Below are 18,751 nucleotides of genomic sequence, written 5' to 3' on the forward strand. Positions count from 1 at the left end.
TGTCTGTGAGAAGAGTACTTGAAATGTTAAAAGAGGTAACACTGGTTAAAAAATGAAAAACACATGATGGCTGAAACTACGTGTTTCCATTTACAACACAGAGTAAGTTTAGACAAAATGGAGCCCATTGATATAGGTTTCTGAAGTGATGAAAACGATAGTTACAGACCTCAAAAAATGGTACAACTATTCAACAATGAAAAGAGAAGCACGGGTTGTAATACAATGACTAAGGGTGTGTAACAGAACGAGCTTGCAAAGTCTCCTTAATGAAAAGAAAAATAGAATATCGCCAGAACAAGATGACCAGATAAATCTATTTGTTTAGGATTACAGATTAAGTGCAATTTCGCATGAAAAAGAAATACATGTTGAGCTGTCTTTTCTTTTAGTCTACGCTGGCTTTTTGTGCAACAAGCACAGCAAAAGCAAAGCCCCTTTCATCTGCCATTGGGTTTCTAGATTATCACAAAGATCATCGGCCACCAGTTAAAGGTGCAGCACAACCGAATTTGGAAATTAAGTAGTAAATTACATAAGGACGTTGGGTAATCCATGGCTTACAAATACACAGTTTATAGATACCTCTCACCAATTATCTTTATATTTTACAGAATAAATAAATCACACAATCTGAGCTGTTTTCTGTGCAGTTCGCCTTTAAACAGCATGTTTAATATTTGAATTACGATGGATGATTTCAGGTAAAAGAAAATATCAAACAAAGCTTTGGTACCAAGGACCACACAAAATCACACAACTGGCGAGAGCACCACCAAACAAACATATACATACCCCTTGCCCTGTAGGAATTGTCAACAGAAAAAACATTTGTTATTTGATTCCCTAAGGCACAACAATGTTACACTTTGGCAGTTTGTAGAAGCACCTCTGGATTTCAGTCAGATTTGTTCCCTTTTCTCTGTCAGATGCATTGTACTTTTTAACACCATTCACATGTAGCCTTTTTGCTAGGATGCAGGAAGTCTTGGTTGTTGTCCGGGAAAATATGCTGAAATGACTGGTAAACTTCCTTGTCTTGTTAACGATGGTCTAGGCGGTACTACTGTAAGAAAAAAAAAAAGAATGAAATGCAAATGTCAAATCAATTACGCAAAACAAATACAAAAACATCAATTTCACTTTTATTAGCCTTAGTTCCAAACCTAAGCTGTTAGGGGCACCACCTACTCTTTTTTAGACCAAAAAGCAGAACTACCTGTAAACGTACGATTTGGAGAAAGAGGCCAACACCAGCTATTTTTTATTTTGGATAGAAGAACAACTGTAATGAGTACTGTACTTTTAGGATTTATGCAGGTTGGAGTGAGAGGACCTAAGAGGATGTGTCGTCCTGTAATGGGTAAGTCTGGAAATTAAATATTTTTGCACCAGTCCTCTAAAGGCTCTGAAAATAAATAAAATGTTTAAATAGGACCCTTTTTATGGCCTGGCTGCCAATGAAGTACTTTCAGGGCTGCTGGTGCTGAGAAGAGACAAGGAGGTACCAGGCTGGCCGCAGAGTGTTGCACCACCTGAAGTTCCTGCAAGGTTTGTTTTGAAGAACCTGCATATAGACTATTAAAATAGTCCAACCTAGAGGTTATCAAGACAAATGCTACAGTTTTTCTGTCCGATAGCGGGAGATATTCAAATAATTTTTTCAAAGCTTTTATGAGACTAAAATACATTTCAACTACTGCCAAAGCTTGGGTGCGAAAAGACAGAGAGCCATCAAATTTTACATTCAAGTTCTTCACGGCCGAAGGAGTTAGTGGAGGGGTTTCACTAGGCCACCCTAAGGCTGAGTCAAGGTCATTTGACTTTCCAAAAGGCATTATCTCTGTTCTGCCAGTGTTGCACTTGAGATGGTTATCGTGAATCCATTGAATAACCTCGGTTAGACAGTTTTTAAAGTTGAACTCGGAACTAATGGTATCTTTCTCCAACAACAAGATTAACTGAGTGTCATTAGCATTGGATGTAGTCTCAATGTCAAAAGGCGTAATCAGCGAGATCAACTGAGCCATGTAGATTTTAAATAATGCAGGGCTTAGTGCAGAGCCTTGGGGTACCCCTGATGTAACAGGCTTTTCTGCAGACAGAAATGTTTCAGGCGTAACTGTCTGTCTACGCTCTAAGAGGGTGGATTTAATCCATGCCAGTGCCTGAAGGGAAATCCTTCAGTCCTTGAGTCGTTGCAGCAAGAAGTCGTGGGGGATGGTATCGAATGCAGCTCATAGATCTAATAAAATCAGCACTGCCTTTTTTCCTGCATCAAGTGTTTATTTAACATATCTTCCTCAACTGTCTGACCCAGTTTAGAGGGCTTTTGTCTAGTCAAGGTAGGGAAGGAGTGCTAGCGTTTGTGCTGGATGTACTCTGTGGTGTAATGTATTTTGGTAGTTTCCATACTCTCATTATATTGCATTTGTGGCATAACTTTGACATTATTATTCAGCCAATTTTTATATTCCAATCCATAGTATAAGAACATGATTACAAGCATCAGTCTAGATTCAGTCTTTCATTCAAGGCTAAGTAAAAACAGCTAAGACAATTCCCTTTTCCACTCATTTAATTTCTCAACTATGAAGTGACTCATGATTTGTCTTCAAGTCATTTTCTTCATAATCTGCTATGTGGCTTCATGAGTCTCTCTGATTCACTCATATTCTATTCATACCACATCAATTCAAATTGTTCTCTTATTGGATAGTAATCAGGGCAAAAAACATTCATTTTTCACAGTTACTTGGCCTCTTTTCATGATTGGATATATTCACACACACTTAATGTAAAAACTAACAAAACATTATGTAGCGTATTAGGAGAACCTGTTAGTCCATCTAGTCCACAACCTGGTGTCCACTCACTCCCACTGCTCCACCTCCAAAAAGGTATGTAATCTAGCTTTCTAGTTTGAGACGTCAAAGACCCTGATAGTTCAGGTAAAAATACGACTTCCATTTTCTTTTCATTGATGAGAATACTGAAGAAAATAATTGCCACTCTCCAATGTGTTCGGAAGGAAAGCTGTGGTCGAGACCACTATTTGATATTGTCTGGACTATGGAAATACTGTGTTCTTGAGTATTCCCAAATATTGATTACTAGACTGCAAATCATCTAGAAAAGGACTGTGAGATAAGCACTGAGTGTCATTCTGCAGTCACCTATTTCCACACATCGTTCCAAGGTCCACTACTTTACAGTTATTAAGTCTGTATCTTGAAAGTCCTCATTCTCTGCCATCCTTCCACTTTTCAGGTGTCTATATTTAATAGGAGTATTCAGCTATGTGAAAGGGCCTTTTTTTCCCTGGCCAACCATAGTTGTTTGTTGACTGGTATTGCTGGTTTTTAAATTTATGTGCTCCGAAACCAAAAACATTGTCAAATTAGCTAACGCTCATTTAGCCTATTTAATTTTACAGTAAGGCCATAGTATATGGTGCAAGAAATACATCAGGTAAATGACCTGTTGACCACAGCATATTTTGTCCCATCCACTGAAGTAACAACAAAATGTGCCTCCAGGCCTATCTGTGTAGCCTGAGTCCTGTACCTTTTTAAACCTGCAGGCGGACTTGTCAAAATATAAATGGCAGCTGGGAATTTTACAGGGAAGGGGAGGTGAGGTGGGGTACCATACACAAATACAAACATCACTCAGACCCATGCATTTACACATGCGCACACACCAATTCACAGCACTCACTAACAAATATACATACATTCATACATACATGCATGCGTAAATAAAAAATAATACATAAAACATACCTTAGGTCCGCCAATGTGGGATGGCAGCAGTCCCAACCTTGTCACAGAGTGGGATGGGGTAAGTGAGACTGCTGACCCCACTCCACTATGTGATGAGGTGTCACTGATTGATACACAGCCCTGGGCACTTAAGGTCTTAAAACTGAAGTGGTCGTATCCGAGGCAATTGGTAACGCCACCCATCGTCACGAGGGGGGCGGCCTTGAGGTACTTTTGTCAGACTGAGGAGGTCACATCCACAGGACTAGGAAATCCGAAGCCTGGCAAAGTTCAGCTCAGGCAACCAAGAGCATGCACATTTTGTACATGTCCAGCTCATGGCTGCCTGACCTGAAAAAGAAGAGTATCTGACAGGCTGACCATTGCCCAGCCTGACACACACTCTTCTTTCTGAAAAAAAGTTCAGGTGTGGCCCCTCAGGTCCTAAGTTTATCCCACTGGTGCAAAATAACCCTTTTTGTAAGCATACTTCACTATGAAACTTCATACACTTAACTATGTATTGCTGAACACTCTTGTCCAGTACAGACACTTACTTGTATTATTTTTCACCATTGTGGGCAATATATTTCTAAATGATTCGGTAGAAAACACTGTTTCTTTGAACACAACACATACCCAGGCAGAAACTGTCTTTGTTGATGTGTTATTTCACTTATTGGAAAATTCTCCTCTTTCTCTGAAATGGTTTCTATTGCTGTGTCCCTTGTGGCGGGCTATTATCTTCTGCTTATTTGTGTCTTCAGGTACCCAGATTCCTCTGGACTTGTTTGCTTAATTAGAAGGAAGCTCAGGAAAGAGCTCTCCAGCGACATGTAACAACTGAGTAAATTGTTAGCTTTCAGAAAACGCCTACATACTTCGGCCCTCATTTTAAGTGACCCATAAAAATCACTGTTATATCCCCACTCCAGAATTACCATTACTGGGAGTCCCTAACATTTTGAGGAAACAACAAGGATTATGAGATTTTGGGGAAACATCCTGGGAATTTGTATTTGCACGCCGATTCCCACATAGTTTCCCTTACGGTTTACATGGAGATTTCGGATACAGCTAAAATCCCAACGCCAAATATATATAAATTGAAATGTTGATGTTCCTAGTAATCTCTGTTACATCACCCATCAGAATGTGCACAGTACACGTAAAGATGGTCTGAACGGCAGTATCATATTATTATTAGTCAGTCTAATCAACTCTATGATACTTGAGTCCGGTAGCAGTGCACTTTAAAAAACTAAAATCAGTGGTGTTTAATTACAGCCATAGTTTAAGTAGGGTTAGTTAAATTTGTTTCCATTTCAGTCCAAATGAAAGGCTTCCCACTATCCACAGGAGCAAAGTATCCAGAAATCACATTATCCCAGATTGTTTACTTCACATTAGCCTAGTTTTACAAGTTAGCATTGGCTTTAACACAAGAGGCTATGACTACAGGCTCTTATCTGAACCCTACTCTCTTCAATGTTTATGTTACCCCTCTGGCAAGACTACTGAGAAAGTTGGGATTCTCAATCAATCAATCATATAACTTGTAAAGCGCACTACATACCTGTGAGGGTTCCAAGGCGCTGGGTGGGTGGGGGGGGTGGGGGTGGTGAGTGCTGCTGCTATTGGTCTAAAAGCCAGGTCTTGAGTTGTCTCCTGAAGGTCAGCAGGTCTTCGGTTTGTCGCTGATAGAGGGGGAGGGTATTCCAGGTCCTGGCGGCACGATGGGAGAAGGATCTGCCTCCGGAAGTAGTTCTCCGGATGCGTGGGACCGTGGCCAGGACGTGGTCGGCGGAGCGGAGTTTCCTGTTGGGTACGTAGAAGGAAAGTCGACTTTTGAGATAGGCTGGGCGGTTTTGTGGAGTTCCTTGTGTGCGTGGATCAGGAGCTTGAAGGAGATTCTTTTTTCGATGGAGAGCCAGTGCAGGTTCCTCAGGTGGGGGGTGATGTGGTCGCGGCGTGGGACGTCGAGGATCAGGCGTGCAGAGCCATTCTGGAGTCTCTGTAGTCTGCTGATGAGCTTGGACGAGGCTCCGGCATAGAGGGCGTTTCCGTAGTCGAGTCTGCTGCTGATTAGGGCCTGGGTGACTGTTTTCCTCGTGTTTGTCGGGATCCATCTGTAGATCTTGCGGAGCATGCAGAGGATGTTGAAACAGGTGGAAGAGTTGACTTGTTTGGTCATGGAAAGTTTCGAGTCGAGGATGACTCCCAGGCTGCGTTCGTGGTCGGTGGGGGCTGGGGGGGACCCCAGTGATGTGGGCCACCAAGAGTCATCCCATGCGGAGGGGTTGGACCCGAGGATGAGGATTTTCACCTTGTCTGTGTTCAGTTTGAGGCGGCTGTCCTCCATCCAGTCTGCGACGGCCTTCATTCCCTGACGGAGGTTGGTTTTGGCAGTGCGGGGGTCCTCGGTGAATGTCAAATCAATTACGCAAAACAAATACAAAAACATCAATTTCATTTTTATTAGTCTTAGTTCCAAACCTAAGCTGTTAGGGGCACCACCTACTCTTTTTTAGACCAAAAAGCAGAACTACCTGTAAACGTACGATTTGGAGGAAGAAGCCAACACCAGCTATTTTTTATTTTGGATAGAAGAACAACTGTAATGAGTACTGTACTTATAGGATTTATGCAGGTTGGAGTGAGAGGACCTAAGAGGATGTGACGTCCTGTAATGGGTAAGTCTGGAAATTAAATATTTTTGCACCAGTCCTCTAAAGGCTCTGAAAATAAATAAAACGTTTAAATAGGACCCTTTTTATGGCCTGGCTGTCAATTAAGTACTTTCAGGGCTGCTGGTGCTGAGAAGAGACAAGGAGGTACCAGGCTGGCTGCAGAGTGTTGCACCACCTGAAGTTCCTGCAAGGTTTGTTTTGAAGAACCTGCATATAGACTATTAAAATAGTCCAACCTAGAGGTTATCAAGACAAATGCTACAGTTTTTCTGTCCGATAGTGGGAGATATTCAAATAATTTTTTCAAAGCTTTTATGAGACTAAAATACATTTCAACTACTGCCAAAGCTTGGGTGCGAAAAGACAGAGAGCCATCAAATTTTACATTCAAGTTCTTCACGACCGAAGGAGTTAGTGGGGGGGTTTCACTAGGCCACCCTAAGGCTGAGTCAAGGTCATTTGACTTTCCAAAAGGCATTATCTCTGTTCTGCCAGTGTTGCACTTGAGATGGTTATCGTGAATCCATTGAATAACCTCGGTTAGACAGTTTTTAAAGTTGAACTCGGAACTAATGGTATCTTTCTCCAACGACAAGATTAACTGAGTGTCATTAGCATTGGATGTAGTCTCAATGTCAAAAGGCGTAATCAGCAAGATCAACTGAGCCATGTAGATGTTAAATAATGCAGGGCTTAGTGCAGAGCCTTGGGGTACCCCTGATGTAACAGGCTTTTCTGCAGACAGAAATGTTTCAGGCATAACTGTCTGTCTACGCTCTAAGAGGGTGGATTTAATCCATGCCAGTGCCTGAAGGGAAATCCTTCAGTCCTTGAGTCGTTGCAGCAAGAAGTCGTGGGGGATGGTATCGAATGCAGCTCATAGATCTAATAAAATCAGCACTGCCTTTTTTCCTGCATCAAGTGTTTATTTAACATATCTTCCTCAACTGTCTGACCCAGTTTAGAGGGCTTTTGTCTAGTCAAGGTAGGGAAGGAGTGCTAGCGTTTGTGCTGGATGTACTCTGTGGTGTAATGTATTTTGGTAGTTTCCATACTCTCATTATATTGCATTTGTGGCATAACTTTGACATTATTATTCAGCCAATTTTTATATTCCAATCCATAGTATAAGAACATGATTACAAGCATCAGTCTAGATTCAGTCTTTCATTCAAGGCTAAGTAAAAACAGCTAAGACAATTCCCTTTTCCACTCATTTAATTTCTCAACTATGAAGTGACTCATGATTTGTCTTCAGGTCATTTTCTTCATAATCTGCTATGTGGCTTCATGAGTCTCTCTGATTCACTCATATTCTATTCATACCACATCAATTCAAATTGTTCTCTTACTGGATAGTAATCAGGGCAAAAAACATTAATTTTTCACAGTTAATTGGCCTCTTTTCATGATTGGATATATTCACACACACTTAATGTAAACACTAACAAAACATTATGTAGCGTATTAGGAGAACCTGTTAGTCCATCTAGTCCACAACCTGGTGTCCACTCACTCCCACTGCTCCACCTCCAAAAAGGTATGTAATCTAGCTTTCTAGTTTGAGACGTCAAAGACCCTGATAGTTCAGGTAAAAATACGACTTCCATTTTCTTTTCATTGATGAGAATACTGAAGAAAATAATTGCCACTCTCCAATGTGTTCGGAAGGAAAGCTGTGGTCGAGACCACTATTTGATATTGTCTGGACTATGGAAATACTGTGTTCTTGAGTATTCCCAAATATTGATTACTAGACTGCAAATCATCTAGAAAAGGACTGTGAGATAAGCACTGAGTGTCATTCTGCAGTCACCTATTTCCACACATCGTTCCAAGGTCCACTACTTTACAGTTATTAAGTCTGTGTCTTGAAAGTCCTCATTCTCTGCCATCCTTCCACTTTTCAGGTGTCTATATTTAATAGGAGTATTCAGCTATGTGAAAGGGCCTTTTTTTCCCTGGCCAACCATAGTTGTTTGTTGACTGGTATTGCTGGTTTTTAAATGTATGTGCTCCGAAACCAAAAACATTGTCAAATTAGCTAACCCTCATTTAGCCTATTTAATTTTACAGTAAGGCCATAGTATATGGTGCAAGAAATACATCAGGTAAATGACCTGTTGACCACATTATATTTTGTCCCATCCACTGAAGTAACAACAAAATGTGCCTCCAGGCCTATCTGTGTAGCCTGAGTCCTGTACCTTTTTAAACCTGCAGGCGGACTTGTCAAAATATAAATGGCAGCTGGGAATTACAGGGAAGGGGAGGTGAGGTGGGGTACCATACACAATACAAACATCACTCAGACCCATGCATTTACACATGCGCACACACCAATTCACAGCACTCACTAACAAATATACATACATTCATACATACATGCATGCGTAAATAAAAAATAATACATAAAACATACCTTAGGTCCGCCAATGTGGGAAGGCAGCAGTCCCAACCTTGTCACAGAGTGGGATGGGGTAAGTGAGACGGCTGACCCCACTCCACTATGTGATGAGGTGTCACTGATTGATACACAGCCCTGGGCACTTAAGGTCTTAAAACTGAAGTGGTCGTATCCGAGGCAATTGGTAACGCCACCCATCGTCACGAGGGGGGCGGCCTTGAGGTACTTTTGTCAGACTGAGGAGGTCACATCCACAGGACTAGTAAATCCGCAGCCTGGCAAAGTTCAGCTCAGGCAACCAAGAGCATGCACATTTTGTACATGTCCAGCTCATGGCTGCCTGACCTGAAAAAGAAGAGTATCTGACAGGCTGACCATTGCTCAGCCTGACACACACTCTTCTTTCTGAAAAAAAGTTCAGGTGTGGCCCCTCAGGTCCTAAGTTTATCCAACTGGTGCAAAATAACCCTTTTTGTAAGCATACTTCACTATGAAACTTCATACACTTAACTATGTATTGCTGAACACTCTTGTCCAGTACAGACACTTACTTGTATTATTTTTCACCATTGTGGGCAATATATTTCTAAATGATTCGGTAGAAAACACTGTTTCTTTGAACACAACACATACCCAGGCAGAAACTGTCTTTGTTGATGTGTTATTTCACTTATTGGAAAATTCTCCTCTTTCTCTGAAATGGTTTCTATTGCCGTGTCCCTTGTGGCGGGCTATTATCTTCTGCTTATTTGTGTCTTCAGGTACCCAGATTCCTCTGGACTTGTTTGCTTAAATAGAAGGAAGCTCAGGAAAGAGCTCTCCAGCGACATGTAACAACTGAGTAAATTTTTAGCTTTCAGAAAACGCCTACATACTTCGGCCCTCATTTTAAGTGACCCATAAAAATCACTGTTATTTCCCCACTCCAGAATTACCATTACTGGGAGTCCCTAACATTTTGAGGAAACAACAAGGATGATGAGATTTTGGGGAAACATCCTGGGAATTTGTATTTGCACGCCGATTCCCACATAGTTTCCCTTACGGTTTACATGGAGATTTCTGATACAGCTAAAATCCCAACGCCAAATATATATAAATTGAAATGTTGATGTTCCTAGTAATCTCTGTTACATCACCCATCAGAATGTGCACAGTACACGTAAAGATGGTCTGAACGGCAGTATCATATTATTATTAGTCAGTCTAATCAACTCTATGATACTTGAGTCCGGTAGCAGTGCACTTTAAAAAACTAAAATCAGTGGTGTTTAATTACAGCCATAGTTTAAGTAGGGTTAGTTAAATTTGTTTCCATTTCAGTCCAAATGAAAGGCTTCCCACTATCCACAGGAGCAAAGTATCCAGAAATCACATTATCCCAGATTGTTTACTTCACATTAGCCTAGATTTACAAGTTAGCATTGGCTTTAACACAAGAGGCTATGACTACAGGCTCTTATCTGAACCCTACTCTCTTCAATGTTTATGTTACCCCTCTGGCAAGCCTACTGAGAAAGTTGGGATTCTCAATCAATCAATCATATAACTTGTAAAGCGCACTACATACCTGTGAGGGTTCCAAGGCGCTGGGTGGGTGGGGGGGGGGGGGTGAGTGCTGCTGCTATTGGTCTAAAAGCCAGGTCTTGAGTTGTCTCCTGAAGGTCAGCAGGTCTTCGGTTTGTCGCAGATAGAGGGGGAGGGTGTTCCAGGTCCTGGCGGCACGATGGGAGAAGGATCTGCCTCCGGGAGAAGGATCTGCCTCCGGAAGTAGTTCTCCGGATGCGTGGGACCGTGGCCAGGGCGTGGTCGGCGGAGCGGAGTTTCCTGTTGGGTACGTAGAAGGAAAGTCGACTTTTGAGATAGGCTGGGCAGTTTTGTGGAGTTCCTTGTGTGCGTGGATCAGGAGCTTGAAGGAGATTCTTTTTTCGATGGAGAGCCAGTGCAGGTTCCTCAGGTGGGGGGTGATGTGGTCGCGGCGTGGGACGTCGAGGATCAGGCGTGCAGAGCCATTCTGGAGTCTCTGTAGTCTGCTGATGAGCTTGGACGAGGCTCCGGCATAGAGGGCGTTTCCGTAGTCGAGTCTGCTGCTGACTTGGGCCTGGGTGACTGTTTTCCTCGTGTTTGTCGGGATCCATCTGTAGATCTTGCGGAGCATGCAGAGGATGTTGAAATAGGTGGAAGAGACCGCGTTGACTTGTTTGGTCATGGAGAGTTTCGAGCCGAGGATGACTCCCAGGCTGCGTTCGTGGTCGGTGGGGGCTAGGGGGGGACCCCAGTGATGTGGGCCACCAAGAGTCGTCCCATGCGGAGGGGTTGGACCCGAGGATGAGGATTTTCGCTTTGTCTGTGTTCAGTTTGAGGCGGCTGTCCTCCATCCAGTCTGCGACGGCCTTCATTCCCTGACAGAGGTTGGTTTTGGCAGTGCGGGGGTCCTCGGTGAGGGAGAGGATCAGCTGAGTGACGTCGGCGTAGGAGATTATGTTGAGGTCATGCTGTCGGGCGATGCGTGCTAGTGGAGCCATGTAGATGTTGAACAGCGTCGGGCTGAGGGAAGATCCTCGAGGGACGCCGCAGATGATCTTGGAGGCATCGGATCGGAACGGGGGGAGGCAGAATCTCCGAGTTCTGCCGGAGAGGAAGGAGGTGTTCCAGTCCAGGGCCTTGTCTCGGATCCCTGCGTCATGGAGGCGTGTGCGTAGTGTGCGATGGCAGACGGTGTCGAAGGCGGCGGAGAGGTCCAGGAGGATGAGGGCTGCCGTCTCGCCATTGTCTAGTAGGATCCTGATGTCGTCTGTGGCGGCGATGAGGGCGGTCTCGGTGCTGTGGTTGCTGCGGAAACCTGATTGGGACGGGTCCAGGATGTTGTTGTCTTTAAGGTGACGGGTGAGCTGGGTGTTTACTATCTTCTCAATGACCTTTGCTGGGAACGGAAGCAGGGATATGGGACGGAAGTTCTTGAGGTCGCTCGGATCCGCCTTGGGTTTCTTCAGTAGGGCGTTGATCTCTGCATGTTTCCAGTTCTCAGGGAAGGTGGCGGTCTCAAAGGAGAGGTTGATGATTTTGTGCAGGTGGGGTGCGATGGAATTGCTGGCTTTGTTGAAGATGTGGTGCGGGAGAGGGTCGGATGGGGAACCGGAGTGGATTATTACCATGGTCTTGATTGTGTCCTTGAGGCTCACGTTGGCCCAGGTTGTCAGGGTGTCATGGGCGGTGGGGTGCGGGGGGTTCGTGCGGTGTGGTCGGCAGGGTTGTCCGGGATTCTGTCCTATATCCTACGCTAATGACACCCAACTTCTCCTTTGCTTCAACAAAACCCAAACAAATTCCAACATTCAGACCACCTTTGCGGAGGGCATGAAAGCTATCGCGGACTGGATTAAGGATAATTTCCTCCAACTAAATGCAGGATGTGAGAAGTTGGCCTGGCATATGCTGTCCACTATTCTAGTGGGCACCTTGCACAAGTCCAGGCGACCCCTTATTGATGGTAGGTTAAAGACAACCTTATAGAAAGCTATCCTAATGGTAGCTGTGGAGAGCAGCCTTCAAGCTAAGTCTTGGAGGAATGTAAAGCAGCTTGTTTTACCAGTCTATAATCTCGTGAATGACCAAATGAAAGGAGAACCACACCAGGTATATATATATATAAAATATAGGTTTTTATTCTAAACACATCCCACTATTCTCTTTATGAGGCTAGAGGCAATAGTACATTCAGTAAACATAATAACACACAATAAATTACCACAATATATGTTGAGCCCTGGGGGCGTACCAAATCATATATTAAGAAAGTGGTATAAGAACCACGACTTGCATAGATTTAAGGCCTAGAGCCTGTAGAACCACTGGGGCCACCAGGAACCACCCAAGGTAGTGACAAAGGGGACCCATGGGTAACGCATGCAGTGTCTAAACACAGCCGTGAATCACCAATAACTTCTGTAAGAAAAGTCGCGGTTTGAAAGATAATGGACACTTAGAGGAGGATTTTGAGCAAACCCCTTTAGACGTAAGGGGTTCTAGAGCAAACACCCACAAGAGCACCGGAGAACTCGAGTTACCTCACCCAGGGAAGCCGGGGGCATAGGTGTCTTTTGGTGTCGGGTTTCGTCGTCGTTTTCAATGGCGATCTGCTGCAAAGTGCTGCTGCCGAAGAAGTGGAAAGTGTCCGGTGTGATCCAAGCCTTGATCGAAGATCAGAAGAACCTGCAAGCAGAGGGGACAGAGTCTGGGTCACTAGCCAGTGACCAGGGGCATGATAGTCGAATGCCCACCGAGGTCAGGTGAAGAAGGGGAAGCTTGACTCTTCAGCCAGAAGGACCAGGAGGTGTCGACGATGACCAGGAGCTGGATTCGAGCTGTGCCACAAAGGATGTCGAGTGCTGCGGTGTCGGTGCCCAGATTTGACCCAACAAGCCTTAGCAACAGCAACACATGCAGGAATCAAAGAAATGCTTTAGTGTAGACAAACAAGGTCTGAGGGACTCACCACTTGGTAGGGAGTCAGGGCATGTCTGGAGCAACCAGGGAAGCCCAAGGAAATACAGAGTTGCCTTTGTGGGGACCCACCAGTTGATGGACCAGAGATAGCGAAGGGGCCTCAAGCGGGAATGCAAGAAGCGGGCTCACGGAACACTTGTGGAGTGTAGGACCACAATCTTTGGTGCAGATGGTGCTCGGGGCTTGGGCTACAAGTAACCAAAGCACAACTTCAGGAGATGTCGAGAAGTCACTGCACTAGCAAATGTGCACCGTATCCAGGAGTTCCAGTTCCACGTCACTCGTGAGGGCTGCGGGTCTCAGCTTTGCTGTGGACTCGGGTCGGCCTCTGAAAAGTCTGGAAATCCTCTTCCTGGGCTGCAAATACTTCAGAGTCTGGCGGGAGTTTTGGAGATGCAGACCGGCAAATGCTTTTTTGGTGCCTGCTTGAGCAGGGGAGTCACTCCTTTACCCCAAGTGAGATTCTTCCATCCTCTAGTCTTTAGTAGAGCGTCGAGATTCCAGGATTCAGTTTCAGAGTTTCGTGCAGGTGTAATCTAAAGTCCTGTTGCCAGGGGTCCCTTACTTACACTAAGAAAAGGGGTTAGACATAATCTGGGGACCCAACCTATGGGTCTGGAAAGAGGGGTGGCTACACCCGTTTCCTTTGTCCAGTTTCACGCCAGAGCAGGGGCTCGTAGCCCCTACAACCGATTTGAACTGGACTATGCACAGGGACACCAAATGTGCCCCCAGTGCAGACTTCAAAGCACTCTCAGAGTGCACCCACCCAGCCCCAATACACTAAAGCCTATCTGGGAGGTGGTTACACCTCCCTGTGACAGGAAACCTATTGTCCAGGCCCCCCTGCCAGAGTTTTGGTCAGCAGCAGGAGGCCAGACTTGTGTCTGTGGCTACAGCATCCATTGTGTGATGCCAGGGCTCTTTTAAACTGTTACTGGTTAGACCAGTGTGTACATGTCTCTCCCTCTAGAAGGGTGGAATTCTACCCCCGCCACCAGGACTGGTGGGGGGTAGGATTCCAAAGTGTTTGACACCAAACATGACATGTTTCCATGCAGCCATTCCAAAGTTAGCATTTACCGTGAGGTTATAATGCACTTAAGAGTATATCGTCTAGCTGCAGCACAGAACAGCCTCAGAGAATAGGCTCCGAAAGCTGCAGAGGGGCCCGGCTCATGCATCGGCACCCTCTCACACAAAACCAAGCACTCTGCATTCAAGATTGATAAGGCCTGCCATGGGAGTGACTGATAGGTTTATATGTGTCAGTGATTTAAGATAGATATGGGTAACCTATATCTTAGTAAGGGGTGCATGCACCACCTTACCCAGGCTGCAGTAGCAGTCCTGTGGTGTCATTTTGGAAGGCGTCCCAGGGGTGGCATAATACATGCTGCAGCCTCTGGTAGGCCTCTGGGGTACCTAAGCCCTTAGTACCTAGTGTACCATATACTAGGGACTCACAAGGATACCCCAGTAACCAAACTGGAGTGTACCTAAAGTACATGCAATCAATTTCAAGAGGAAGCAGCTAGGCTGGGGTCCTGGATAGCAGGGCCCCAGCCAGACTAAATTCGAAAAACAGTGAAACACCAGCAAAATGTGGGGGTAGCTATAATAAGCAGATCCTACTCTCCTACACAGGAAAGTCTGAAAAATGCTATTTGGAGAAGCAACGGTTAGATGGTCCCCAAGCTAGTGGCCAAAGGTTCTAGGCTCTGCCCCAAATCCAAAACAGGTGGTAAAAAACCAGGGTGTCAGAATAGACCAGAAACTTACACTGGGGGAACATATCTCCACAACAACGGGAGCCTGCTTTCGTAGTCTGATTCTTCTTAGGAGAGTCTTCCCCTTTCTACCACTCTCCACTCGGAAGACCTTGGTACAGGCACTGGTATTGAGCTGTCTGGACTACTGCAATGCTCTAATGATTACAGCAAATGAAAGCTCTTTGAACAAATTGCAGGTAGTCCAGAACACAGCGGACCGCTTGGTGGCCAAAGCCCCCCCCAGAATTGAGTCTCTCCCCCTTCTCCAAAAATTGCATTGGCTCCCAGTGCGAAAGAGGATCAAATTTAAGATCTGTTATATGGCTTACAAATCCTTAAACAACTTAGACCCCAGTTACCCAAAAGACAAATTCGTCAGATACCTGCCCTCCGCTCTGAATCCAAAATATTGGGGGCAGGATCAAGACTGATTTGCATATGGCTGGGTCCAAACTGGAATGGCATGGTGAGCAAAAAAACAATGGGTTTAAGCCCAGATCTCTGCACTGGGGGTGAATGTATGATTTATTCAGCATTCCGTCCATCATTTGTTTGTGTAGCACTTTTCACCCAAAGTGGGATGGGTATGCCCAGACATGGGTGGGTCTCTTGCTCACTGTGGCACTGGATTGAAGCTAGCCTGGCTGATGAAGGGTAATACCCAGAAACTGGTCCCAGGATGCCTGTTTCCGGTCCAGGGAGGACCTGGCTTGGCAGTTCGCTCTGGACTGTTCCCATGAGGCACATGTCCAAGGCTGATTTGCATATGGCTGGGTCTAAACAGGGGTGGCATGGTGAGTAAAAGAATGATGGATTTAACCCTGATCTCTTGACTGGGGGTGAATGTATGATTTATTCAGCATTCTGTCCATCATTTGTTTGCATAGCACTTTTCACCCAAAGTGGGATGGGTATGCCCAGACGTGGGTCCCTTGCTCACTGTGCCACTGGATTCAAGCTAGCCTGGCTTATGAAGAGAAATACCCAGAAACCGGTCCCAGGATGCTTGTTTCTGGTCCAGGGAGGACCTGGCTTGGCAGTTCGGGCTGGATTGTTCCCATGAGGCACAGGGTCAAGACTGATTTGCATATGGCTGGGTCTAAACTGGGGTGGCATGGTGAGGAAAAGAATGATGGATTTAACCCAGATCTCTTGACTGGGGTTAAATGTTTTATTTATTCAGCATCCCGTACATCATTTGTTTGCATAGCACTTTCCATCCAAAGTGGGATGGGTATGCCCAGACGTGGGTCCCTTGCTCACTGTGCCACTGGATTCAAGCTAGCCTAGCTTATGAAGAGTAATACCCAGAAACCGGTCCCAGGATGCTTGTTTCCGGTCCAGGGTGGACCAGGCATGGCAGTTCGGTCTGGACTTTTCCCATGAGGCACAGGGTCAAGACTGATTTGCATATAGCTGGGTCTAAACTGGGGTGGCATGATGAGGAATAGAATGATGGATTTTACCCAGATTTCTTGACTGGGGGTGAATGTATGGTTTATTCAGCATTCCGTCCATCATTTGTTTGTGTAGCACTTTTCACCCAAAGTGGGATGGGTATGCCCAGACATGGGTGGGTCTCTTGCTCACTGTGGCACTGGATTCAAGCGAGCCTGGCTGATGAAGGGCAATACCCAGAAACTGGTCCCTGGATGCTTGTTTCCGGTCCAGGGGGGACCTGGCTTGGCAGTTTGGTTTGGACTGTTCCCATGGGGCACAGGGTTAGACTGATTTGCATATGGCTGGGTCTAAACAGGCATGGCATGGTGAGCAAAAGAATGGTGGATTTAAGCCAAATATCTTGACTGGGGGTGAATGCATGATTTATTCAGCATTCCGTCCATCATTTGTTTGTGTTGCACTTTTCACCCAAAGTGGGATGGGTGTGCCCAGACGTGGGTCCAGCGCTCAATGTGCGACTGGATTCAAGCTAGCCTAGCTGATGAAGGGTAATACCCAGAAACCGGTCCCAGGATGCTTGTTTCCGGTCCAGGGAGGACCTGGCTTGGCAGTTCGGTCCGGACTGTTCCCATGAGGCACAGGGTCAAGACTGATTTGCACATGGCTGGGTTTAAACTGGGGTGGCATGGTTAGCAAAAGAATGATTGATTTAACCCAGATCTCTTGACTGGGGGTGAATGTATGATTTATTCAGCATTCCTTCCATCATTTGCTTGTGTAAGAAGAAAGCACAGGATTATTGCTTCCTATTTTTTGAATATTCAATGGAAATCACATATTTTGGAATAAAAGAAATGTAATCGTCGAAATCTCACATTTTCTGAACCTATTCCTATGTTTCATCAGTAACCTTTTAATCCTCGATTCTGAGCAGCTGTTACATGGAACCGACTTGTCATTAGAAACATTAATTGCAATCAGGGTACCCATCAACATCTCCATACACGTGTGAGCAGGGCCAGGAAGCAATCAAGTTCTTTCTAAAAAATCATAACCTTCTGATCCACTGAAACAAAAAGGCAAATAAGTCACTGATGCGGGCTATATTCCTCAGTTAGCATCTTCCTTCCCAAATTATTTCATGTGTATGTGTTCTGTGATACAAATAGCGTTTATTGCGACGTTAAGTTTATTTTATAGCATGAAATCATGATTTAGAGTGAGGTTGAAGACTTGACGATGTTGGCATTAAATCGTGGTTGGCCGCTATTTTAAGGAAGTCAATTGAACTATTGTTCGTCTGACCTTTTCCTAAACTTAACGAAGTAGTACTGTGAAAATATTTAAAGATACTCTTATTCAGTACTTTGAACACTAAGGAACTGAGCTACTTTGTCAAAAATATTGTGTTTATTTATATCTTTGACTTACTGCAACATCTCTAAATATGTCTGCACTTTCATTCCTAATTATAATAAAATAAAATATAAAGGTATGTAGTGGTAGGAAGGGTTCCTTGGTCCAGTCTGTCACATATCAAGGATCACATGATTGTTGTCAAACGTATGTGGGGAAATTAGTATCACAGACAATGTATTGGTTTGGCAGTGTTCTATTTTGCCAGACAGATTACTAGCCATGCTTGCATCACCGTGTAGGTCTGTTTTAACAGATAGTCTGTGGTACGTCCCTGTGGTTGGCCCTTTCTATGTATCATTTTCTTTGCCCCTCTTGTCAACGCCATTGGTTTTCGGAGCTGCATGAATGCAGATAACACTCAGATGCTCCATATTTTGAAACGAAATATGGGTGCCATGGCTGTTGATTTGCAAGGGTGCACAACAACGATATGGGATTAAATGATGAGAAATAACCAAATATAGAACACTGTTTGTGTCAGGGAAGATGTGTGATGAAGCAGTGTTTGACATTCTAAAAGGGGTACTTTTCACCATCTATCAAGGGCTATGAAATTCCAAGGACTTAACATTGAAAAAGGAGTTTCCTTTAAGACAATGGCTATTACCACAGCTTTTTTCTTTAACCTTTAGGTTTGGTGTATATATTGTTGTGATTATATGTGGTATAAACATGGTGTTTGCTCGAAGTGCTGAACCGCGCCTGGAAAAAAGTAATTACATCTATGTACTCCTTCATTAAAACAATCTGCAAAAGTTACAAACATTTTACAACATAGGGTTTGCCTAATTC

The 18,751-nt window shown here is 44.5% G+C and overlaps 1 protein-coding gene across 2 annotated transcripts in view; it reads right to left on the reverse strand.

Moving 5' to 3' along the window:
• Positions 1-509: 509 nt before the first annotated feature.
• LOC144818336 (spindle assembly abnormal protein 6 homolog) overlaps positions 510-18,751 on the reverse strand; it is a 711,311-nt gene continuing 693,069 nt past the window's right edge. The window contains exon 16 of one of the 2 annotated variants that reach the window (XM_078675666.1): positions 510-1,066. In XM_078675666.1, coding sequence (XP_078531792.1) covers positions 972-1,066 — 95 coding nt within the window. In that variant the 3' untranslated portion in view covers positions 510-971. The remainder of the gene's footprint in view (positions 1,067-18,751) is intronic. The other variant, XM_078675665.1, reaches the window with a different exon arrangement.

This window comes from Lissotriton helveticus, chromosome 2_1, assembly GCF_964261635.1.
Source record: "Lissotriton helveticus chromosome 2_1, aLisHel1.1, whole genome shotgun sequence".
NCBI classification, from domain to species: domain Eukaryota; kingdom Metazoa; phylum Chordata; class Amphibia; order Caudata; family Salamandridae; genus Lissotriton; species Lissotriton helveticus.